Source organism: Vulpes vulpes, chromosome 2, assembly GCF_048418805.1.
Source record: "Vulpes vulpes isolate BD-2025 chromosome 2, VulVul3, whole genome shotgun sequence".
Lineage (NCBI taxonomy): Eukaryota > Metazoa > Chordata > Mammalia > Carnivora > Canidae > Vulpes > Vulpes vulpes.
Window position 1 is genome coordinate 58,449,492 of NC_132781.1, and position 26,462 is coordinate 58,475,953.

At 41.6% G+C, this 26,462-nt stretch overlaps 1 protein-coding gene across 1 annotated transcript in view; it reads left to right on the top strand.

The window, feature by feature from the left end:
* Positions 1–3,109: 3,109 nt before the first annotated feature.
* PSMB7 (proteasome 20S subunit beta 7) overlaps positions 3,110–26,462 on the top strand; it is a 64,004-nt gene continuing 40,651 nt past the window's right edge. The window contains exons 1-5 of the mRNA XM_072748646.1: positions 3,110–3,276; positions 3,668–3,761; positions 4,565–4,662; positions 6,298–6,438; positions 14,109–14,224. Coding sequence (XP_072604747.1) covers positions 3,215–3,276; positions 3,668–3,761; positions 4,565–4,662; positions 6,298–6,438; positions 14,109–14,224 — 511 coding nt within the window. The 5' untranslated portion in view covers positions 3,110–3,214. The remainder of the gene's footprint in view (positions 3,277–3,667; positions 3,762–4,564; positions 4,663–6,297; positions 6,439–14,108; positions 14,225–26,462) is intronic.

Genomic DNA, 26,462 nt, shown 5'->3' on the forward strand with positions numbered 1-26,462 from the left:
AGGTACAGCGGCTCTGTCCTAGGCTTAGTGGTGTTTGCTTGGCCCTGGGCTGGACTTCTCAAGGTCCAAGCCCAGGCCGCCTAGAGGCTCTCTGTCGCCCTCTGCTGGGCCCTGGCTGTCTCTGCTGGCCCACCTCCAGGGGCTCTAAGCCGGGCAATGCCACCTCTTCAGGGGTCTGGGTGTGAAAACCATACCTAAGAGATCCAGTGAAGAAGAGGAATGCCCCGGGACACACCGAGATAGATCACAGATCATTTCCACATCCTTCCCTGGCTCCTCCAGATCCCAATCAGACTCGCGAGACACAGGATGGCCTGCCACCATCCTCCGGGGGCCACACGCAGGCTGCTATACTGTCTTAGCCGCCACCACAAGAGATTCATCACTGCTTCCTGAAAACAATGTGTGCTCGGGGTGTTTTGTTGGTGTTGATTATTCCATGCCCCAAGCCTTGGCTCATATGTCTGTCTTCCTGCCTTCTCATTTCATGAGCTCCGCACTCCGTCCTTCTGAGCCTCTAAGGCTTTGGCCACATCCACCCCACCCAGCCCCTAGCACACTGGGTTGTTAGTCTTTCTGGGAACTTCTCTTCTTCCCACGCTGTGAACACATGAGGTGTCTGCTAGGGCTGCCGTAACAAATACTGCAAGCTGAGTGGCTTACACAACAGAAATATAGTGTTTCACAGTTTTGGAGGCTAAAATCTGAATCAGGGGATCCCTGGGTGGTGCAGCAGTTTGGCGCCTGCCTTTGGCCCAGGGCGCGATCCTGGAGACCCGGGATCGAATCCCACGTCGGGCTCCCCGTGCATGGAGCCTGCTTCTCTCTCTGCCTGTGTCTCTGCCTCTCTCTCTCTCTGTGTGACTATCATAAATAAATTTAAAAAAATCTGAAATCAAGGTGTTAGCAGGATTGGTTCCTTCTGAGGGCTGTTCCAGGCCTCTCGTCTGGTGGGTCTGGTGCTTTGCTGCCACTCATTGACGTTCCTTGGCATGGAGAAACATCATTCCATCTCTGCCTTCATGTCCACACAGCTCTCACTGTGTGAATGTCTGTCTGCAGATTTCCCCTTTTTATAAGGACAATCATACTGAATTAGGAGCTACCGTAATGACCTCATTTTAACTTGATTGTCTCTGTAAAGGCCCAATCTCCAAATAAGATTACATTCTGAGGTACTGGAGGTTGGGACTTCAACAAAAGAATTTTAGGGTGGCACAATTCAGCCCCTAACACGAAGAGAGGAAGTACATCTGGTCCATCTTGTGTTCATTCCCTTTGGGGCTGAGCCCAGTGTAGGAGTGAGAGACTTTGATGAATGTTGGAGAAGAAATCCTTCATCCTAGGATTAGTTACTGACTCCCACAGTGTCCAGGACGTGTCAAACTATGACTTGCCCTGTCTGGGTCTTATGGCATGAGACTTTTTCATCAGGATATTCCCGTTGAACCAGGTAGGCAAGGCTTTATTTTCCTAATTCCACACAAAAGACCCAGAAAAGTAATGAAAGGGAATTTAACCTGTGACAAATATTTATCAACCACAGTTGTGAAAGACTCTGTAACTTCATTCCCCCATACCGAGGCTGTCACTTACTTGCTATGAAATGAATATATTAACATTATTTATTGAAAAGCTGCTATATGCCAGGGATACACACTTTCCATGTACAGTTTTCATTTCTCACAGCAGCCTTTCACAAATGGAAATAAAATTAACCTAACACAAAGTTCACCATTTAAAAATGTGCAATCATATAACCATCACCACAACCTAATTCCAGAACATTTTCATCACCCTAAAAAGAGACTTTGTGCCCATCCGTCACTCCCTGTTTTTCCCTCCCTCCATATCCCGCAAACACCGATCTAGTTTCTGTCTTCATGGATTTGCCTAGTATGGATTTCAGAGAAGTGGAACCATACTATGTGCATTTTTTGGTGCCTAGCATCTTTCACTTTTGCACAATACTGTTTTAAAAAACGATTTCATTTATTTATTCATTAGAGATGCGGAGAGAGAGGCAGAGGGAGAAGCAGGCTCCCTTCGGGGAGCCTGATGCAGGGCTTGACCCCAGGACCCTGGGACCACGACCTGAGCCGAAGGCAGATGCTCAACCACTGAGCCGCCCAGGTGTCCCTAGCACAATACTTTCAAGGTTCAGCCCTGTTGTAGCACTTTTCAATGTTTCCTTCCCTTTTATAGCTGAATAATATGCTGTTGTGTGGACATACCACATTTTGTTTAACCATTTATCAGTTGATGGACATTTGGGTTGTTTCCATTATTTGGCTATGCTAAATTATGCTGCTATGAGTATTTGTGTACAGGTTTTTGTGAACATAAAAACTTTTAATTCTCTTGGGTATATACTTTAGAGACAAATTGCTGGGTCTATGTTTACCTTTTGGGGAATTGCCAAACGATTTTCCACCAGGCACGTATGAGGATTCCAGCTTCCCCTCCTCCCCACCAACTCTTATTATTTTCTCTTTTTGATTTTAGCCATTCTAGTGAGCGTGCGCTGTCGTTTTGATGTGCATTTTTAAAAAAAGATTTTATTTATTTATTCATAGAGTTGCAGAGAGAGAGAGAGAGGCAGAGACACAGGCAGAGGGAGAAGCAGGCTCCATGCAGGGAGCCCGACGCCGACGCCGGACTCGATCCCGGGTCTCCAGGATCACGCCCCGGGCTGCAGGCGGCGCTAAACCGCTGCGCCACCCGGGCTGCCTGATGTGCATTTTTTTAATGGCTAATGATGTTGAACATCTTCTCACATGCTTCTTCTTGTTCACACTTCTCAGCAGCCTTTTGAGGTAGCTCTCATCCCCGTTTGGCAGCAGAGGAAAGAGATTCAGAGTTGAGAGGACTTGCTCGGGGCAAGGAGGCGGTGGGGTGGTCTGTCTCCTAATTAACACGGAGCGTAATTACCAGTAGAAACAGCTCTGGTCCGGTCAGCAGGAGTCTGGTCTCCCAAGCCACCAGCTTGGACAAGTCCTTTCCCTGCGCCGGCGTGCGTTACGCCTCCGCGCCACTTGGGGCGAAATACTCCAGACACGTCCGGGCTCCTCTAGGAGCCCCGAACTCGAAGATCAAAGGCTCCGGCGCGGAGTTGGCCCCGCCCCTTCAGCGCAGGTCGCCGCCGGCGCCGGAAGTGCTTGGCGCTCTTCGCGGGCTCCTGCCGGCGCTCCGGCGGAAACACTTTCTCGGGAAGATGGCGGCGGTGTCAGTGTACGAGCGGCCGGTCGGAGGGTTTTCTTTTGATAACTGTCGCAGGTGCGGCCACGCCCGGGGCCAGGTTCCAGGCGGGAGCGGGAGTGCGGTGCCGGGGTCGGAGCTGGGCCGGGGTCTGGTCTGGGAAGTCCAGATGACGGGTGCACGGCGGGGCTTGCGGCCTGCGCCCCGCGGCCCGTGTGACTCAGGGGAACGAGGGCCTGCGAGTGGGTTTCTCTTGCGGCCGAGCCCGCCCTTCCACTTGCCCAGCGCGCCCGGCCAGTTTCCGTCTCTGTCTCTTTGGGCGACATGCGACCCCTCGCCGACGCACTGCGCGTCGAAAAACGCGACTCTGGTCCTGATGTTGGGGGGATTCGGCGGCACTCTTGGTGCCAGTGCGGAGCGATGTGGCCCTGCCTGCCCTTCGACGCTTTACTCTCTCCCGTTCTTTCAGAAATGCCGTTTTGGAAGCCGATTTTGCGAAGAAGGGGTACAAGCTTCCAATGGCGCGGAAGACTGGCACGACCATCGCGGGGGTGGTCTACAAGGTAAGCTGGCACAGGCCAGGAGCGGCAGTGACAACGGACTACGGGAACCGGGCCGCTTGGTTTCCTTTGACGTATCCGGTCTCTGTCAGGGAGGGCTTATGTTTCAGAGAAGGGAAAAGGATCTTTAGAATTTGTCTGGAGGTTTTGTGTGCATGAAAACAGTTTATATTCTTTCCTCACTTTTTAGAGTTTTTGACGTGAGACCAATACTTTTTTGTCTTAAGATACTAATTTGGGAAGCAGGGTTATTTAGTGGGAGAACACAAGGTTTCGGATCAGACAGGTCTGTTTAACCGTGTAACTTTTAGGCTACTTCCAACGTTGGGCAAGTCACTTTCCTTCTCACAGCCACGCTTCCATCAAACGGACACAGTAATTCCTGCTTTAAGTTGTTGAGACGGTCAAAAGAGATAATGGTTATTGTTAAGAGTGATGTCATTTAAGAAGAAATTGACAGAGGTGGCTATTCCAATGGAAGGATTTCTGCATCTTAATCCAGACGTTTGCCATATTAGGTCTGTGATTTGTAAGGAGTTCACTGAATTTGTGAGCCTCATTTGAAAACAGGAGTGATAATTCCTACCACCTAACTTGGGATTCACCTGATAGCGTTATAACAAGGCTTTTCTTGAATTCTGAAAGTATAGCAGAATGTTTTTGGAAGGAGTTTCAGCGGGGGGGGGGGGTGGGGGTGGGGGTTGGGGAAAGCAAGGTATGGCCAACATTGTTCTTCCTAAACCAGAGTAGAGAGCTGTGGTTTATATATGTGAAATTGTTTTAAAATGTGTGTTTTTGAAAAATAGGATGGCATAGTTCTTGGAGCAGATACAAGGGCAACTGAAGGAATGGTTGTTGCAGACAAGAACTGTTCAAAAATACACTTCATATCTCCTAACATTTAGTAAGTATCAATTAGTTTGAAGAGCTCTTACGTTTTCAAACTTGTCAGGGCTAAAACTGAATTTACTTTGTTCCTCACTAAAACCTGTTGTTTAACTTGCATTTTTTTTTTTTCTTTCTTTTTTTTTGGTCTCCTTTGAATGGTATTTTCATCTGTCCATCACTTAAGCTGGTCACCCACAAGTTTTCTCTTTGCTTTAGTCTTTAATTTGCTTGGCCCCCGGTTATGCTTTCTGTATGCCTCTTGAAACCATTCCCTCCGCTAAAGCCTTAGTTCACATTCTTGTTTCACAGCAGGACTATTGCAGTTGTCATTTAAATGACCTCTGCCTTTGGTCTCTTTATCATCCACCATTTTGCCATATTGGGTTTTGTAAAACACATATCTGATTATATCCCTTTCCTCTTTAAAAATATTTCAAGAGGGATCCCTGGGTGCCTCCGCGGTTTGGTGCCTGCCTTTGGCCTGGGGCGTGATCCTGAAGTCCCGGGATCAAGTCCCACATGGGGCTCCCTGCATGGAGCCTGCTTTTCCCTCTGCCTGTGTCTCTGCCTCTCTCTCTCTCTCTCTCTCTCTGTCTCTCATGAATAAATAAATTAAAAAATCTTAAAAAAAAATATTTCAGGAGACGTCTCACATTTCCACACTGCTTTCAGAATAAACTCTGTAGCATGGTATTTAATATCTTGCACAGTGCCACAAATTTACCTTTTCAGCTTATTTAGCTGTCATCACCCTCTTACAACCAGTTACACTGGATTGTCCCTGTTCCCCTCATCTCCAAGCTGTTTCACCTTTGCTTTTGCCAGTCCCTCTGCTTAGAATTGCCCTTTGCTCTTTGTTTATACAGTGTTTTTATTCTTTTAAATCCAGCTCATGTGATACTTCTTCTCAAAGATCAGAATTAATCACTGTCTCTTCCAGGTTCCCATAGCATTTTGTACCTCTGCCGCAGTATTGTATTATACAGGGTATTAGAATTTTTGCCTACTTTTGTCTCCTCCACTCAACTTTTTTTTTTTTTCCTCCCTCCACTCAACTTTTAAATCAAGGGCTTGGATTGTATCCTATTTTCTTTATTCTCAGCACTTTGTTATGATGGGTACCTGGTAGTAAACACTTGGTAAATGTTAAATTGCAAGGCTTTTTAACATGCCTTGTTCTTTGGTACAACTTGGATATATTTTTATAGGATTAATAAAATGCATAGTCTGTTAGAGGCATAGAGGCTAATGATTTGAAATGTTCTGTCAGGCCACAGAAAATACAGTTGCATATAACTAGATGCATAGTCTCAGTTTCATATTTATTTTAAGTATTTTTTTTTTTTTTTTTTTTTTATTCATGAGGGACATAAAGGCAGAGACATAGGCAGAGGGAAAAGCAGGCTCCCTGTGGGCAGCCGAATGTGGGACTGGATCCCAGGACTCCGGGGATCACAACCTGAGCCAAAGGCAGACATTCAACCACTGAGCCACCAGTTTCATGTTTTTTTAAGATTGATTACAGTGCAGAATATACTAAAAAATGTCTCTCTGTGTACCTGAACTTACTGGAAGTTATCCGAGAAGCTCCACTTCTAATTGACCCCTTTGGTAATTGAATTTCAGCTAAGTTTCTAATTGTATTTTTTAGTTGTTGTGGTGCTGGGACAGCTGCAGACACTGATATGACAACCCAGCTCATTTCTTCCAATTTGGAGCTCCACTCCCTCTCCACTGGCCGCCTTCCCAGGGTCGTGACGGCCAATCGGATGTTGAAGCAGATGCTTTTCAGGTAAGGCTTTAGGGTGGGGATTTCCTTTTTTTTAAAAAATTTAATTTTATTTAAATTCAATTAATTATCATATAGTATATTACTAGTTTCGTAGGTAGAGTTCAGTGATTCATCATTTGCATGTGACACCCAGTTTCATCACATTACGTGTCCTCACTCAGTTACCCCATCCTCCCACCCGCCCTCCTCCAGCAACCTTTAGTTTGTTTCCTAGAGTTAAGAGTCTTTTATGGTTTGTCTTCCTCTCTGATTTTGTCTTATTTTATTTTTCCTTCCCTTCCCCTATGATCGTCTTTTGTTTCTTAAATCCCACATGTGAGTGAAATCATGTAATTCTTTCTTTGATTGGCTTATTTTGCATAGCATAATAGCTTCTAGTTCTGTCCATATCATTGCAAATGGTAAGGTTTCTTTTCTTTTTTTTTTTTATGGCTGAGTAATTTGTGTATATGTATATATCATGTCTATCCATTCATCTGTTGAGGGACATCTGGGCTCCTTGCATAGTTTGATTATTTTGGGCACTACTGCTGTAAACATTGGGGCGCAGGTGCCTCTTCGGAAGACTGTGTTTGTTCCAGGATGGGGATTTCTGTAGCATCTTTTTCTCATAGCTTAGATTTTCAGCTGAGGGGATCTTGGAAGCTAGATGAAAAACATTCAGAAATACACATTTTATTCTAGAAATCAGTTGTTACCATTTTAATTTCAGAAGGCTTTTGATGATGTATTTGAATTTATGGGGTCTATCTCCCCCCCCCCCCCCCCATGAATAAATTGCATGTGACGAACCGTCATTTCCAGAGGCATAGGGCATTATTGGATTTAAAAAATTTTTTTTTCTCTTTTGGGACGCCTGGGTGGCTCAGTGGTTGAGTGTCTGCCTTCTGCTCAGGGCGTGATCTTGGAGTCCCGGGATCGAGTTCCGCATCAGGTTCCCTGCATGGAGCCTGCTTCTCCCTCTGCCTCTCTCTCTCTGTGCCTCTCCTGAATAAATAAATAAACTCTTAAAAAAAAAAATGTCTTTTATTTATAGTAAAGTTAGAACTGGACAGAACTTTTGAGTTCATTTTGTGAACCCAGACACAAATGATTGTTTTCTTTCTCCCTCTTTTAGGGACAAAATTACAGTGAAATGAAAAATTGTATTTGTAGGCACCTGTGAGTGGATATAACATTAATATTAGTGCACATTTATCTATCTCTTTATGCCATACCCTGTGCTTAGTGCTTTATGCATGGTCTCATTTTATCCTTTTCAGTCTGAGATAAGGGCTGTTAACATCTCTAATACTGAAGTGAAGCTGAATCTTAGGGAGGTGTAGTTGCCCACCCAACCTGACCTTCACACCCTGCTGCTGACTCCCACCCATTGCACTCTTAGTTTTGTCTCCTTTCTTCCTTAATCATATCATTACCTCACATTTGTATAGGTCTCTTCTTTTTCAAAATCTGTTTCCTCATTTGCTCTTTTGCTCCTCAGAGAGGGAAGAGAGCCCCAGTGTATTAGAGCAGAACAAGGAAATACCCTGGACATTCAGCTGTAGTTTAGAATTCCAGTTTCTCCCCTTGGGACCTGCATTATCTCTAACAGAGTCCTTTTCCTTCTTTGTAGATTTGTAGAATGTAGAATCAGTGCTTTTTTTTTTTTTCTTTGAAGTTGATCATAGATGTTTATTATTCTTGTCCTCATTCATTAGGCAACCTACAGAAAATATATATTTTTTTCTTATTTATTCATGAGAGACACAGAGGGGGGTGGCCAGGCAGAGAGAGAAGCAGGCTCCATGCAGGGAGCCCATTGCGGGATTCGATCCTGGGACTCCAGGATCACGCCCTGGGCCAGAGGCAGATGTTCAACTGCTGAGCCACCCAGGCGTCCCTAGAAAACATTTTCTTTATTTCAGCCTGAAGCAGCAGCAGCTGCATCCAGGCCTGTGAGATTAGAGGGAAAGTAAAGGTTGTGAGCTGGCAGCACACAGGACATATTCAGGTTGTAGAGGAATTGTATTTGGGTTACAGTGGTGTTTTTTTTTTTTTTTTAATAGTGGCTAATAATTATAAATAGGAAGATAGGAATAAAAAAATCTGGATTTCTGGGTTTAAAAAATTTTTTTTAAATTAATTAATTATTTCGGGGCTTCATCTGAAAAAAATTCATAAAGAGGATGGGATAATAGGTGGCAGTAATCTGGACCTAAGTAGTAGGACCTAAGTAGATGTTGCCTTTAGAAGTGGGAGCATATGCTCTGGTCAGTCAGTCCCTGCCTAGTTTTATTTCCTTCCTGCCTCTTGCCTTTCTTTGAACTTGCTTGTTTTCATCTGTGAGTCTAGCATGGCCCCGGGCTCTCAGCAAGTGGATATGAGGCACAGTGGAGCTGTGCAGCAAGGCCTGTAACATAGTTCCTGTTTTACAGGTGAGAAGACCAGGATTTAGGAGTCTATGGGCAGGAAGCCTAGTCATAACTACCTAATCCATGTTTGGCTGTTACCTAGCCCTTATGTGGGTGATTTCCACTTATTTATGTGCATGGTCATGTTCCTAATCCTGGATAATTATTGCCTATCAAATAAATTCTCCCAGTAGAGTGTGAGAACTTGTTAAAGCACATGGTTGTCAAGATTTCTGAAAACATTTGTGATTTTGGTTTCAAATTTAAAGCTCCCTCTGGTGGTTTGTATGGTGCATTACATGTAAAAGACTTTTTAAACTTGTAACATTGCAGTAAATAGCAAATTTTCAAGATTCCTTCCAGTGTCATTTAAAGCATCTAGCTAAACTTAGCAGATGTTTCTGTTAATCACTTTAGAATGTTTTAGGAATTCTAAGTTCAATTTTTTCAGTGTTTTATTATTTTTAGTTTAACATACTTTATAAAAATTAAATTTTATCAAAGTTTTGAGAGGAACATTTTCAAATTTAACCAGGATGATTGTGGTTCATTATGTTTCCTGACATTCTTGATGAATTACATAAAATGTAAAAGTGGTATAAGGGAAAAAAGCATAGGATTTCACTTCAGAAGTTTGGTTCAGGTCTCATCTAAAATGCCCAGAGTTTTGTAACCTTGGGCTGTTCACCTTACCTACCTTCCTTCCTTCCTTCCTTCCTTCTTTTCTTTTCTTTTCTTTTCTTTTCTTTTCTTTTCTTTTCTAAGATTTTATTTATTTTTTCATGAGAGACAGAGAGAGAGAGAGAGGCAGGCTCCATGCAGGGAGCCTGATGTGGGACTCTATTCCGGGACTCCAGGATCACGCCCTGGGCTGAAGGCAGATGCTCAACTGCTGAGCCACCCAGGCGTCCCTCACTTTACCTTTCTTAGCCTCAGTTTCTTCCTCAGTAAGATGAAGATAATAGTTTCTGACTCTCTGACTTTGGAGGAGGAAATGAATAAAGAAGGAAAGCTTAACAACAATGCCCAGTATAGGGCCTAATGCCCAGCACAGGGTCTAATGCCCAGTTGGATCCCCATAAAACTCAGAGGCTGAAAAAGAGAACAGGATGTATTCTTCTTGGTATATGATTCATTTGTCCCTGAATAACTCATTTCTGAGTCTGTGAATCAGTAATAAAAGGGAGTTTGATAAGCAGAAGTGGACATCTTTTACCTCACATAAGCAGTAGTTTTATTTTACTTGGGTGATGGCTGGATGTAGATGATGAATATGTGACTTATTCCCTCTGAGCATGAGCCTCCTAGTTGAGTCTAATAGAAATCTTTGTGGTATATTTCTGTATTCCAAAAACTCTTTGAATATATAGAGGCTCTTATTTATTATATTAATTGTGTTTTTTTTCCCCTTTGAAAGTAGCATATATTCTACTTGCCGGAGTTCAAAGGGTTCACAGAATACATAGAGTCTACACTCTACTGGGAGAATTTATTTGATAGGCAATAATTATCCAGGATTAGGAACATGACCATGCACATAAATAAGTGGAAATCACCCACATAAGGGCTAGGTACAGCCAAACATGGATTAGGTAGTTATGACTAGGCTTCCTGCCCATAGACTCCTAAATCCTGGTCTTCTCACCTGTAAAACAGGAACTATGTTACAGGCCTTGCTGCACAGCTCCACTGTGCCTCATATCCACTTGCTGAGAGCCCGGGGCCATGCCAGACTCACAGATGAAAACCAGCAAGTTCCAAGTATATTCCAAGTACAAAATTTGGAAAATTCTGAAAAGCCCAAAAGAAGAATAAGAATTTTACAGTTCAGGGAAAAATCATGTTTTGGTTGGCTGGATATACTTCCAGTCTTTAGTTTGTTCACTCCTTCATTTGATCCTCTTTTGCTTCCTTATTATTAGCACGTGTTCTCAGTAAAGCTTAAGGTGGAAGATAGAGATAAACTAAAAAAATACGAAAATCATTTGAGTTCCTACCATCCATAAGCTGTTGGTGCTAGCGGGTTACTATATGCCTTTCAAGGTTTTTTCCGTTTACTAATACATGGTTCTTTAAAAATGGGGTCATAGTTGTATATTCTGTGCTAGAATACAAACTGATCTTTTCATCTACCAGTGCGTGTTGAATAGTTTCCATTTGGAGCATTTCAAAATGAAAATCAACTTTAAAAACATTACTGTAAAAGTAATATGTGATCATTATAAAAATTTCCAGCACTGCGGAGATGTGAAAAGAAGGAAATGTCAGCTGATGTTTTGTTACTTAGACACATACATTGTAAATCTTTGAGAACTATTTTTGCAGTCCTTTTATACCATGATATTTGTTCATTTATGTATTTACGACAGTGGAATCCTATGTATTGTTTTGTAACTGACCCTGTTCACTTAAAAGCATATTGTGAATGTTGTTTCCATTAGTAGAAGAGTACAGCATCCAGAGTTTTACCTTGAGCCCATAGAGGAGTTCTGGAGACCTGTGACCCTCCTGACATAGTAAAAAAAAACAAAAAACAAAAAAACCTCTATATGTACACTTACTATAAGTCAGGGGTTCTACAATATTAATAGTTTTTCAAAAGGGTCTGTGACTCATAAAAGTTAAAGAACCACTGATGAGTATCAATTTCTGCTGGTATCACAATATTCCATTCTATAGATATAGCATAATTTAACCAATTTTGAACTTTAATTAACAGTATTTCTTGTTTTAAGGTATTATAAGGTATTCTATGAACCCTTTGGAACATAAACCTTTTAGGTACTTAACTTGTGTGATTAATTCCTTAGGCTGTATTCTAAAATAAATTCCTAGAAGTGGAATTACTGAGTCAAAGATATGCACATTTAACATTTTGATACATATCGTGAAACCTGCCCTTGAGAAAGGTTGTACTGAGTTGCACTGCCATCAGTGATAGAGAAAATGTCACATGAGTGTTGCATAGCTATCTCAGTTTATTTAGCTAATTCTCTCCACTTTTTTGGCATCATAAACAGTATTGCAGTAAACATTCCTGTGCATTCATTTCTGCATATTTGTCTGATTATATCCTTAAAATTTGATTCCTGGAAGTAGTTTCTGGGTCAATTTTTTTTTAAATTTTTTTAAAGAGTTTTATTTATTTATTCATGAAAGACAGAGAGAGAGGCTAGAGACACGCAGAGACACAGGCAGAGGGAGAAGCAGGCCCCATGCAGAGAGCCTGATGTGGGACTCGATCCCGGGTCTCCAGGATCAGGCCCCGAGCCACTGGGGCTGCCCCTCTGGGTCAGTTTTTAAGGAATACAGTAACTTGCCAAAATATCTTAAATTCTTTTAAAGGCATCACACAGAGGTTATATTTTAGCTTGAAAGGGAATTAACTGATTATTATTGACCTTATATAAATAGCCTGTTTGGGTAGGCAGTTGGTATAGTGGGTCAGGCACTGGGGTGGGAGTGGTGGGTCTGGTGATTCCCACTCATCCCAGAGCCCTGTGACCTAGTCTTAACCCTGCTACTACCTCACATGGCTTAGGACCAGATTCTTTTCCTCTCTCTGGGCCTCTGTTTTGAGACTGTTTCTGAACTCCTTTCCTGCTCTTTAATTTTCCATTTAAAACTGGAATATTCTTCCTTCCTCTCTTTCTCTTTCTTTTAAAAGATTTTACTTTTTTAAAGTTGTTTCTGTACCCAGTGTGGGGCTCAAGCCCACAACTCTAAGATCAAGAGTTGTATGCCTTACTGACTAAGCCAGCCAGGCACCTTTGGAATAGTCTTTCTGAAATCAGTTTGGTAGTAAGGGAATAGGGGAAATAATTGGACTTGACTATTCTGGTTACCTAGAGTGCTTCCTGATGAGTAGTTATGTCTCATACAGTCTACGGTTAGGATTTGGATTGGTTCTTGTGTTTTTTTGTACCAAGTGTAATGATTATGTTGTTAGGCAAATTCATTATGTGTTGGTTTCATTTTTCTTCCCAAAAAGCTAAAGACTCATGGTGGAGGAATTTAAATCCACAAGTTGATTTAGTGTGGCAATTCTAATGGTAAAAATTGGAACCAAATATAGGGAAAGGAAACTGTAGAAGTAGAAAACCAACCAGGTGAAGGGTTCAAAGGAACAAATACATGCATAATTGAATGGAGGTAGGATGGGGTGGAAAATGTATTCCCATCCATGTTCCTTAAGAGGCTTAGCTTCATCCTGTGGGCAGTAGCAATGGGTTTTTTAGGTTATTGTGGAGTTACTTTGTCATTCACTTTCTGGCATGATGAAACATTTTTCTTTTACTCAATAAGAACTTATATCTATGATTATAATTTTGTGAATTTTTTCAAAAGAGAAGGTGTTTAGACATGAGCCATTTTCCTGTGAGGTTATGGTGAGATGAGGTTGAGAATTTGAACAGCTTGAGTTTAGCAGCTCTTCAATGTTAACTTTGAAAGTAGTTGATTTGCTGATCACTGAGAGTTGTGATGGGAAGAGTGCTGATAAATAGTGGAGTAAGCCAAACTCAGCTGTGAGAGAGTGGGCTGGCACTTAATGACTTTGGGTTGGTGTTCTCTTCTCTAAAGTGAGAGTGGTGTTTGTTTTTTCTTTCTTTCTTTTTCTCTTTCTTTCTTTCTTTCTTTTTTTTTTAAGATTTATTTATTAATTTGAGAGAGAGAATCTGAAGCAGATTCTGCGCTGAGCACAGCCTGATTTGGGGTCTGATCTCGTGAGCCTGAGATCATGACCTGTGCTGAATCCAAGAGTCGGATGCTTAACGACTGTGCCACCCAGGTGCCCCAAGAACGATCCTCTTTTAAAGGGAGCAGTATGGGCAGCCCAGGTGGCTCAGCGCTTTAGTGCTGCCTTTGGCCCGGGGTGTGATCCTGGAGACCTGGGATCGAGTCCCATGTCAGGCTCCCTGCATGGAGCCTGCTTCTCCCTCTGCCTGTGTCTCTGCCTTTCTTTCTCCCTCTGTGTCTCTCATGAATAAATAAATAAAATCTTAAAAAAAAAAAAAAAGAGAGAGAGAGCACTATGACTGAGGAAATAGGCATGTTGGAAGGCCTCACAGGATTGAGTCTGGGCTGATAGTGGATGTCCCGACTTAAATTCCTTCTGTTTTGTTCCCTTAAAAACAGTAACCATTTAATGAAACAGCACTGTAAGAAAAGCCTTTTTTTTGTCTGGCTTCTCGTACAGCTTTTGGTTAAGTGTATAGTGTATAGTGATGCAATGTAGACTCATTTTTTTTTTTTTCTTATACATACTCTGATCACCAGGTATCAAGGTTACATTGGTGCAGCCCTAGTTTTGGGGGGAGTAGATGTTACTGGACCTCACCTCTACAGCATCTATCCTCATGGATCAACTGATAAGTTGCCTTATGTCACCATGGGTGAGTGTAAACTTTCCCTGATGTTTCAGAATCCTCTTATTTACCAAGGTGGTCTCTCTGTCTCTCTTTCTCTTTTTTTTTTTTTTTTTTTTTAAGATTTTTATTTATTCATGTAGGAAGCCTGATGTGGGACTCGATCCCAGGTCTCCAGGATCACGCACTGGGCTGAAGGCGGTGCTAAACTGCTGAGCCACCCAGGCTGCCCAAGATGGTCTCTTAAAGAGCTAGTCTATTTCCTGTTGGAGGAGCCAGGGCAATATAGTGCATTGACTCATTCTACATATACTTACTGAGTTCCTCTTACAGATAAGGTGCTGTTGTAGGTGCTTAGGATATAGCAGGGAACAAAATTTAAAGATTCTTGCCTGCAAGGAATTTGTATTTTAGTGAGGATAGATAGATAATAACAACTATTATAAATATATTAATGTTAGAAATTGATAGGTATTAGGAGAAAAAAGTAATGCAGGTGATACTGTACTACAGTTATGCAAAATATTACTTTTGGGGGAAACTGGGTCATGGGTTTACAGAAACTCAATGCATCATTTCTTTTGTTGGCATGTGAATTTACCATTATTTCAAAACAAAAGGAAAAACTAATGCAATGTAAGGGGACTTCAGAGTGTTGGGGTGGAAGGCAGATTATAATGTTAAATAGGATGGTCAACGTAGTTGTCAAGGTGAGGATTGAGTGGAGGGAAGCTAGACTGGAGGCCTCATAGTGGGAACATGCCTAGGAAGTGGATTGAAGTGTTCTTTTTAAGCTACGGTGACTGGGCCCCTCCTAATTTCTGAGAGATTAAAACCATTTAATTCCTCAATGAACCTTGGTTTCCTCACCTGTGGAATAGTATCAATAGTATTTATTATATATGCCAGTATTTATAATGATTAGAAATTATTAGAAATATAAAGAATCTGGCCCTGTGCCTGGCCTTTAGTAGTAGGTACTCTTTTCAGACCAGCTTTTTTTACATTGGTACTTTTAGCTCTCAATGCTAGACAGGAGTATATATATTTTTTAAGATTTTATTTATTTGAGACAGAGAGAGAGAGAGAGAAAGAGTGCGCACATGAGCGGTGGAGAGGAGAAGAAGCAGACTCTACTGAGCCAGGAGCTCAATGCAGGGCTCGATCCCAGGACCCCAGGATCATGATCTGAGCTCAAGGCAGACACTTAACCAACTGAACCATCCAGGTGCCCCAAGAGTTTTTTTTTTTTTTTTTTTTTTAATGACCACCAAAAAAGGATTGATAAAATTGAGATTTCCAAATTTTAACTTTTATTTTAAATTTCTGAGTCAAGTTGTACAGATACAGAAATTTGAACAGGTTATGTATAGCTGGTATTTTTCCAGCTCTTGTTTACCTCTTATATCTTTTGTCTTGGTATCTTAGCTCTGAAGAGCTAGGAAAGTGTTACCTTGAGTAGTTTGGAAATTGCCAGTTTGAGACATTTCTGTTCCATTGTGTCATCTAGCCTCTTAGAAGGTTTTATACAACAGATGTTCCCTGTTTGTTGGGGAGAATGATTTACCCCCAGATACCATATGGATGAGTCTTTGTAATTATTTTAAAATGAAGTAAAATGAATTACTTAAAGTAATTTTAGAATTGTTCTGAACTGCTTTATTCAAATATATTTGTTATCTCCATCAAAGTACTGTTTTTATTTCTCCCTGTCTGATTGATGCGTTTAAATAGTGGGAAAGGTGAAATAGCTTTTTTCTTTTCAGTGGTTTCTTTTTTTTTTAACTGAAAAAAATTTTGTGCTTGCAGAAAAGTAACTAACGTGCAATGAGCAGTCATATACACTCTTTTTTTTTCCCCATATACACTCTTTACTCCTATTTGTTAACGTTTTATCACTCTTGTTCACTCGTATGTTGTCACTCGTATGTTAATTTTTTGTGTGGAATCATTTGAGAATAAGTAGTAAGGAGCAGACACCATTATCCTCCACCTCTAAATCCTTTATGATGTTTTACATTACCTTGATACAATCATCACATTCAGGAAATTTAGTGTTGTTACAAAGCAGGTTCATTTTTAGGGCGGGAAAATTGAATCGGTTTCTTTTGCTTTTTTGAGCTTCTGAGCTATTAATTTGACTTCTGAGCACAATCCTGAATTTAGGAAAATTTGTTGAAAGTGAGCAGTCAAGCAATGACACATTGTGTGCTTTCCTGGCCAACAGCGATCTTGCTGTTCCAAGTCTAGTGTGAACCCAGGGTGATGGTTCCACAGCCTTGAGTTCATAGCACACTTCTGTTTAGAAATTGTTAAACAGTTTGATTTTGTTATCATAAAAGACAGGAAGGATTAAGGAGGAAATAACTGTAACATTTGATTTTAATATGCAAGTAAATAATTACTTTAAGCTTTGGTTTGTTCATTTATTTGTCAACTCTTCCTTGCCTTCTGTGTCTAGGCACCATGGCAGGCTCCACAGATAGAGATGAATGTGTGGATCTTTGCCCTCAGTCTACTTACAGTGTAGTGAGGGAGCCAGATGTATAAACTGACAAGGGAAAAAAAAGAAAAAAGAAAAACTGACAAAGGCAGTACAAAGGGGGAGGACCAGGGGAGAAAGGATCACATCGAAGTGGGAGGACTTCAGGAAAAGTTTCACTTCACATGAACTGAGTCTTAAAAGAAGCCAAAGTTACTTTTGTTCATTTATCATATACTTATCTGGCATGCACCGGGTTCAGGCACTGTGCTAGGTGCTGGGAGTACAGTGGTCAGCACAGCACCTGCCCTCAGAATTACAGCCTCATGTAGGTGACAGGAATTAGAAAAATCCATACACAGTCATCTAAAAGAATGCACAATGCTAAATGCCTGGAGGAGAAGAACAGCAATGAGAGGAACAGGAAGGACTGTGGATGATGGCTGTTTGGAAGTCCTTACTGAGCAAAAGAGATTAAAACATTTTATAATGAAGGTAATTTATGAACATGGTAAACCGTTTAAGTGGGAATAGTACGTGAAAAGTATGTGTTTCATATCCCTTCTCCAAAGTAACCACTCTTAAGGGTTACTTTTCCAAAAAATGTTTTATGAAACATTCATATATCTCTATCTTTTCCAAAAAATGTTTTATGAAACATTCATATATCTCTATCAGTCTCTCCCTATTAAAAATAAATGAAGTCCTACTATACACAGTTTTTCTCTATTGTTAACTTGTTTTGAAGAAGTTCATTATTAGCACATGTAGATCTATATCATAATATCACTAAGGATGCATTATATGGCTTTATCATGATTTATTGACCCATTCTATTGATGCATATTTTGGTTATCAGATTTTTGCAACACAAGTGTCTTGTTTTATTTACGTAAGTACAGACTTCAGATAAATTACTAGTGGAATTTCAGGCTTAGACTGAGTATGTATTGCTCAGAATTCTCTGTTGCAAATAGTAGAATTACTGAATGATTTAAGAAAAGAAGATTATGTTGTAGAGGATAGTAGGTGACTCCCAGAATAGCTGGGAGATCAGGCACTGGGTTTGGGGCCCAGAGCTGTGTCAGAAATCATGCTGCAGAATAGGCCCCTGCAGGTGAGTGCAGAGTGCTCCAGACTGCACTGCTGCCACAGCTGGTGCTGGGGCCTGGCTCACTGCTTAGCCTCCCTGACAATTTCAGGAACCCGGTCTTCCTGCCATCTCTTTTACCACTGCCAGAGCGTTCCTTATAGGGGAGAGTGAGTGCTTCTCATTGGTGAAGCTCAGTCATTCATTCCTAAAGTGCTGGGATTCCCCAGATATAGGAAGAGACTCATACTGTACATATTGCCACTGATCAGCCCAAGAAAGTGACAGAGGGCCATATAGTGCATTCTGCTTTTTGAGAGCTGTTGCCAAATTATCCTCCAAAAGGTTGTCCTAGAGACCAAGAGAATATGAGAATGCCTTTCTCTTAACAACCTTACCAACACTGGGTATTTGTGCCAGTCTGATGTGTGAGAGATGGGAAGTGGTAACAGTAAGCTAAGACCTGAATGGTAAGTAGGAATTAGCCAGGAATTCTGCTGCCCTGCTCCCTTTTCCCAAGGAAGGACTTCAGGCCCTGTGTGCACTAGGGTCTGGTGTGGTCGAACTGAAGGGCCAGAGTTTGCCAGATGGATGAGGCAAGTGCAGTGGGTAGGGGGAGTGTTCGGGTAGGGGGAGTGTTCAGTGCAGGGGCTGCAGCCGAAGCAAAGGTGTTCTAGAGGGTGGAACAGAGATATGACGAGAAAGCTAGGCTGGAGAGAGTCCCAGTGATACAGGCCCAGTTGTTTGGATTTTGCCCTTGAGGTTCCCATCTAAAGTTTTCATACCAGAGAAGGATGGGATGAGATTGGCTTGTTAGAAAGAATAGTCTGACGGCTGCAGGGAGGAAGATTGGAATGGAGGGGGTCTAGAGGCAGAGAGGGAGATTGCATTTGGCCAGAAATATTGAGGATATAGTGGGGTCTGGTGACAGTGGGGATGGCCACTGTCATTACAGAGAGCATTTAGAAACCAGCCAACCATGAGGCCAGATCCCAGGTTTCTTGTCTTCGTCCTCTTCTGACTTGGCAGTATCAGTCCCTTCCTGGGTCTTGACTGCAGAGGCACAGTTAACTCCTTTGCCTGGGGCCACTTCCCTTCCAGTTGGGCCCCTTTTCCTGTTTTCTTTCCTGTTCCTCCTCTAGCCCTCTGGCAACGGAGCCACCTTGTATCTCTCACCATCCCCTGGGCAGGTGCCTGCACCCCACTTTGTAGTGCTGCCTTCCTTCAGAAGGCCTGTTCTGCCCTGAGTGTTCCTGCTGGGATCTAGCCTTAGAAGCTGTTTCCTCGTGACTACCCCAGGCTGAGTTAGCAAGTACCTCTCAGGGCATAGGTGTGAAACATGATTCTTCCTCTGCCCTAGCTCTGGTCCCTCCCAGACATGTGAACATTTGAGATCTCTGAGAATAGAATCCTGTCTTACCTCCAGTCTCAGGGAGTCCTATGTAACTTGGTGAATATTTGATTGTGAAATAATTTTCTGGTTTGCTAACTTTATTGTGTCAAAAAGTATCTGAAACTTAGCATTAGAAACCTTAGTTACTGGTTATTTTTGGTGACCTGTTTACAGTACCCTTGGACTAGAGTTAGTTTAGATTGTATTCCAGTTGGGGGACCCCAGGTTACCTGTGAGAGAATAGCACAAAGCATTGCATATGTGGTAGGGCTTCTTTTTTTTCTATAAAGCTAAGTATTGGGGTGCCTGGGTGGCTCAGTTGGTTAAGCAGCTGCCTTTGACTCGGGTCATGATCTCAGGGTCCTGGGATCACGCCCCACATCGTGCTCCTTGTTCAGCAAAGAGTCTGCTTCTTCCTCTCCCTCTGCTGCTCCCCCTGTTTGTGCTCTCTTTCTGTCAAATAAATAAGTAAAATCTTAAAAAGAAAAAGCTAAGTATTATTTCAGATTTAAGGCATATTATGGAGTGTCTCTGTGCCAGTCTGCTAGTGCTGTCACATTATTTACAGTTAAAATTTTATGTAGGGGATGCTATGTTTGCTATTTTATTGATGAGAAACCGGAAGTTGGAGAAATTTATGGTAAGTTGCTCATTTTTGCTTTGCCTGTAAATGGGAAAGCTGGCATCTGAACTCTCGTAGCTCAGACAAGCCCCTGTACAACACAGCTGCTTTGATTTTTTTCATTCTACAGGTGTTACTTCATTAAGCTATTAAGCCTTGCTTCTGAATACTGAAAATATTTATACAAATTCCCAAAAGGTATTTATTTGTTTTGCATGTTTTCGACTGCTTAAGTGCAGATTTTTTATCCTGCATATTAAAAACAGTATTTACTGAGACCGCTTTGTAGTTATCAAAGGAAAAATTTAAGAATTATACAGTTTTACCATCCAAGACAAAATGATTTTTACTTTTTGATATTTTCTAATCCAAGTCCATTGTAAAGAGGAATGCTTTACCACAGAATGTAAAATAAAATAGAGTTTTTGTACTGCTCTGGCTCTGTGTTGGTCATTTTTTAAGTTTCTTTCTTTGTTTAAAAAGATTTTATTTATTCATGATAGAGAGAGGAGAGAGAGAGGGGCAGAGACACAGGCAGAGGGAGAAGCAGGCTCCATGCAAGGGAGCCCGATGTGGGACTCGATCCCTGGTCTCCAGGATCACGCCCTGGGCCAAAGGCAGGTGCTAAACCGCTGCGCCACCCAAGGATCCCCATTTTTTAAGTTTCTTTTAGCCATTGTTCACTTTTGAGCAGGGCTTGCATGCATCTTTCCCTGGGGTGGTAGCTGTGCAGGGCTGCCTTTCTTCTTAACCAGGCATTTCTGGCTCTAGTTGCTGCTTTCTTCCTTCTTTCTCCCCTGCCTTCCTTCCCTTCCTCCCTCTTCGTTTCCTTGGTTCCTTTTTTTCCCCCTTCTTTTCTTTGAGGGAGTAGGGAGCTGAATGTCAAGGGAAAACTCCACAATTTCCATTTGGTGGATTTTGTTTTAATTCATGTTATACTTGACCATTGAACAATAGGGGCCAAGAGTGGATTAGGGGTACCTACCCCCTGCCCAGTTGAAAAATTCACGTTTTTGACTCTCCAGAAACTTAAGTATACTAATAGCTGGTGCCCAAAAGCTTTACTGATAACATAAACATTCCATTGATGCATATTTTATATGCCATATATATCATATACTGTGTTCTTACAATAAAGTAAGCCCAAGAAAACATTATTAAGAACATCATAAAGAAGAGAAAATACATTTATAATACTGTATTGTATCGAATAGAATTCCCATATAAGGGGTTCTGTGCAGTTCAAACCTGTTGTTATTTGGGTTAAGCTTATAAACCAAACTTAAAACTACAGATAGAATGGAAAGCCTTCCTAAACGAAATGTTCCCATGAAGCATTAGCATTCACTGTGGGATTGAGGCTTTCTATAAGAGTAGCATGAGAAAATGAATATTTCATGTAAATTCTCCTGTTTTAGTTAAATTATGAGTTTTTTATTATGAGAAACAACAAAACTTTGTAATTAATCTTTTTTTTCCTTTCCTGAGTGATTTGACAGTAAGAGCTGGAAGCTACAAATTACCCATAAGACAAGGGTGTCTAAATTTTGTCTACCCATGGGCCCATATTGGCGACTAGCCAGGTGCCTGAAGGCTACTCTTAATTTACATTGAGTAGAAGACACCTGTCTTTTTCGTGCATCTTTAACATGTTGGCACAGCTCATTGAGCATAGGGTCCAGGAGCCTCCTCTCTGAGGGCTTGCCTGCCTCAGGATTTACTTGGGAGAAGAATGTATCAAATTCCTTGTGTTGTGGCCCTTGGACACCTGTCCTAAATCTTTTGTGGACGTGATGTTGACCATAATGATAGCAACGTTCATCCAGCAGCTTTCTAGTTGCAGTGCCAGCAGCTGTCATGAGATGCTTTTTTGATTTAATCTTTTCAACATTCCAGGGTGGGTACTGTCATCCCTGTCTTACAGTTCTGGAAATTGAAGCTCAGAGAGGTGTGCTGAGGTCATATAGCCACGGCATGCCTGAGCCTGGTATGGGAACTGTGGCTTCTGTGACTTTCCCCCCCTTGGCTGTGTTATTGGCGTGAATGGTGTGTGTCTTGTGGTCCAGACCAAATATGATTTGGTCCATTCTCAGAATAGAAGGGGCCCCTAGGTTTTATTATTTCTTTTTTTAGGAGAATAATTTGCAAGAGAGGTGTAGGTGATTGATTAGTGTGATTGTTGAAAGCCAGATAGGATTCTTTGATTTTTCTTTATTGAGAAGGGGAAAAGGGCTTTGGTTGTATGTCTTATAGACAAAATGTGGGCTCTTTTAATTCTCAGATTAATTAGCTTATTCTTTTAACTTGCCAGCTTTTCTTTTATTAGGCAAACTAAAGTAGTGTCAGGAGAAGCTTGGGGACCATCTTTTGCTATTAGTTTGGCAGTGTTCCTTGTAGCAGCATTGGCAAGGTATGTAAAATTTTTATTTTTGCCCACTTATTCACATAAGAATTAATATGAATAAAATTTCAAGCATGACATTCCTGGAAATGAGGCCCTTGGACAATTTAGGAATACTAACTTAAGGAATAAACATTGCTATGCATCATTAGGGAAGACTTGGGGTCATTGCCAAGGCCATCCAGGTAAAATTTGATCTCCAAATAAACTGGTTGTATGTTTTCCTAATTACTGAAATATACCTCTTAAGCCCCAGTTTACAGAGCCTCCTAGCAATTAAAAAGATTTGGGATAGAGTAATAAACATACTGGATGTCTCACCTTGTGGGCAAAAAAAGAGTCTTGGAGCATCGGTAGGGAATTCAGACCTGCCATTTTCTCCATATTTTTACAGTAAAGTGCAGCCTTTGTGCAGACATTTTGGTATCTCCACATGACTTGATTTTGAAAATTTTCCTGCTCTGGATCAAATTAGTGCACTACAAGATGGCAAATGTTTCTTCTACGTTCATTATCAACTCTTAAATGAGCTGTGAACTCAGCATCACTGTATGTGGTTCATAGGCCTACATAAAAGCCTTCTCGGAGGGCATGTGGACTTCATGGCTCTAGCATCACTGGAAAACTCTTTTTCCTAATAGTGTGGACCATGTGACTGTGCAAGGGGTTCCACAAGAGTGATGCTCAGAGCCCATTTTCTATGAAAGGTACCCTGTTCTGTTGGGGGCTTTGTCCAGGCAGCTAGGGACTATTTAGAACAGCATGTCTGTAACCACCTGAGGCATAACCTAGAATCCTAGAAAGAGATGGAAGTCCTGGCTCAGTCCTAGTCCTCCTTGACCAAGACTGGTCGCCTAACCTTTCTGAACCTCAAATCTCTTGAAAAATAAACAATTTTTTTTTGACTTGGGAAGGTCCCAGGGTTTTTGGGGTACTGCAATGTAATGTGTGTGAACACGATGTAAAAAACCATGTTCTTTTCTGTGCATTTGTTGCTCTTACCATTATTTTTCCAGTTACTGTGGTATAGTAAAAAGAGCTGGTCTTTGGAGTCCAACTGGGTTCAGATCTAAGTCCTACATTTATTAGCTTTTGACTCTGATTTCATCTGTAGAATAAGGCTTAGGGGAGCTCTCCCATGGGAAACCATACAGAAAAAATTCTTTGTATGTAGCACAGCAAAGATGTTTAGTGCATATTTAGTGCTAATAACATTCCCTGTGTGCAGTTCAGTCTATACTAAGATTTCCCTGGAAGTTTTTCCTTCTTTGATTCAGTATGATGCGTTTCAGAATATTTAAAACGTAATGTGCAGTGTTTGGGTTTTACATGTTAACATTTATGTTGCTGTGAAATGCTAGGAAATGAAACAACCGGAAACCAAAAATCCACAAAAGTTGGATTATGCATCTTGATTTTCTGTTTACCGTGAAGGTGGTACTAAGCCAATAGATGGTGCCGTTAAGTTAGAAAATGAGAAAATATTTACTTTTAAAACTCATCCTTCTATTGCAGGGAATGTAATCTAGCCAGCCCTCACCAGTTCTTAATCTGTTCTGATTAGGGTGATTTTGTTCTTGATTACATGTAAAAAAAATATTTAATATCTCTTGTAGGTAAAGTTGAATTAATGTGTAGGGTGTTGTTCTTGCTATTTTTTCTGCTCTGAGATTTGACCATGAAGTCTTTTCTGACAAGTTCAGTCCCTAGTCTACACCCAGGGAAAAGCCCTTGCCAGATGTACTTTTTAGAACAGTTAAATGCAGTCCTTGCAGTTTTCAAGTGCTTTGCTTTAGACCCTACTACAGAGAGAGTGAGGCTAACTAATTCATTTCTACCTGTTCTTGTTCTAGAATTGGGCCAGAATTGGCTTTGGCTATGAAAAGTGCCTTCGTACTCTTATAACCTAGTGTTCAGTTTTAACTTGCTTATTAGACACACCAATTGGAAAGTCATTTTATGCATCAGAAGACTTTTCACTGTAGAGTTCATAGAGCTAGGGATTTGCTGCCAGTCATAACTGCTATGACTAGCTGTGTGACTTTGGGTAGGTTCCTTCACTTGTCTGAACTTGGTTGGAGATAATAACAGCTAGTCCATAGATGGTGTCAGTGAGGAAATATATGTACCAGTGCTTTGCACATTTTTTTCAGTATGTAGGATTGCCTGTTGTTTGCACACAGGCTCTGTGGATGAGATAAACCTTTAGTGATGATTAAGGCTAGGTGTGTTTTATAAATTATCAAACTCTGTGTTCCTTTGTTCTTGAGGGTTCAGAGGGGCATGAAAACTTGAGAAAGGCCAGCAAAGTGGAATAAACTGCAATTTGGAAAGTTATTTTGAAATGTGGACCAGAGCAGAGGATGCCTTTGAAAAGACCTGTCAGTTTGGACTGCTTTGAGCTCCTGCAGTAGGAGGGAGAAGCTGTGCCCTGTGCTCATGACCTGAGTGTTGGGGTCCTGGCAGAGCGTAGTGATGTGGAAGACTAAGAGAGGCCTATTTTAAGGTAATTCTCATCTTCTGTCTTATCCCCCTAAGCAGAGAATTAGGAGACTCACAGAGGAGTCCTCTCTTTGAAGGAGAATAATTTTCTGTTCTCATACTTTGTGGCATTTCTTAAAAATACATGAATAAAACAAGACTTTCACTTTAGCCTAGGTGCATTGATTTGTTAGTCTTTTCTTAAGTGTTTATAACTTATCAGGTCCATGAGACGTTGAAGTTGCAATTAGAAGAAAAATTCCAAGGTGCCTGGGTGGCTCAGTGGGTTAGGCCTCTGGGGTTAGGCGTCTTAATCCCGCTCAGGTAGTGATCCTCAGGTAGTGATCCTGGGGGTTGTGGGGCAACCCCCGGTCACATGGGCTCCCTGCTCAGCGGGGAGTCTGCATCTCTCTCCCTCTCCCTCTGCCCCTCCTCCTGCTTATGCTCTCTTTCTCTTAAACAAATAAATCTTTAAGAAAGAAAAATCCTTGTTTCCTTCAAGTTGGTGTTTTAGGTTATTTGCTTTGAGTAACGTTTAACTCCCTTTTTTTTTATTTTTATTTTTTTAAATTTTTATCTATGATAGTCACACAAAGAGAGAGAGAGAGGCAGAGACACAGGCAGAGGGAGAAGCAGACTCCATGCACAGGGAGCCCGACATGGGATTCGATCCCGGGTCTCCAGGATTGTTGCGCCCTGGGCCAAAGGCAGGCGCCAAACCACTGCGCCACCCAGGGATCCCTTAACTCCCTTTTGACTATATTTAGAAAAGGAGCTGCATTTTGGGGGGAATTAGTTTTTAAGTGAAAATGTCATTGGATGCTTAAAAATCTATTTCTTTTTTTTTTTTAAGATTTTATTTATTTATTCATGAGAGACACAGAGAGAGAGAGAGAGTCAGAGACACAGAGAGGGAGAAGCAGGCTCCATGCAGGGAGCCTGACGTAGGACTGCCCTCTTTTTTCTTTTTTTTTTTTTTTTTTAAGATTTTATTTACTTATTAGAGATCACCAGCAGGGTTGGGCGGGGAGGGCAGAGGGAGAAGCAGACTCCCTACTGAGCAGAGAACCCAGGGAACCCAGTGCTGCGGGCTTGATCCTAGGACCCTGAGATCATGATCTGAGGCTGAAGGCAGATGCTGAAGCAACTAGGCCACCCAGGTGCCCCTAAAAATCTATTTCTAAGCATATTAAATAGAGTAATTTTTTTTATTCATTGGGAATAAAAGGTAGATTATTTGACATTGAGGTACATTTGCTGATGAAAAGGAAGCATTCTTCCACCTCACAAGGGGTTTAAATGCAATACTCAGTGCTTACTCAGGAGTGAAAACATCAAATTAAACTGTTTATGCTGACAAAGGACAAATCTGGATTTCAGCAACCCATGCAAGATTGTCTGATTGCTTGGCCTGCCCCGCGTTGAAGCTTTTGGCCAGGACTTACAATGAAATGCATGCATATAATTAAACCATTTCAAATCAGTGTCTGAGCTCCCTGAGCAATGAGAGGTGCTCCACTACTCTCTAGTGGCTGAATGTGGTCCCCTGACACCAACTTTGCTTTATATTCATAAATCAGCTCTTCATACATTGGCAGCGTTGGCCTCCAGTGCAGGTACCAACACCAGGAGACTAGTCCTCATAGACGGGAGCGGAGTGAAAAATGATCCCAATCTATGGGTCTGTGGAAAGCACCAAATTTTACCCAGGATGAGTGGCCAGTTGACTAACAATGAGCAAGTGTGAGTAAGCACTCTGTCAGGTAGAGCTGACACTGATCGATTAGAATGTTCTG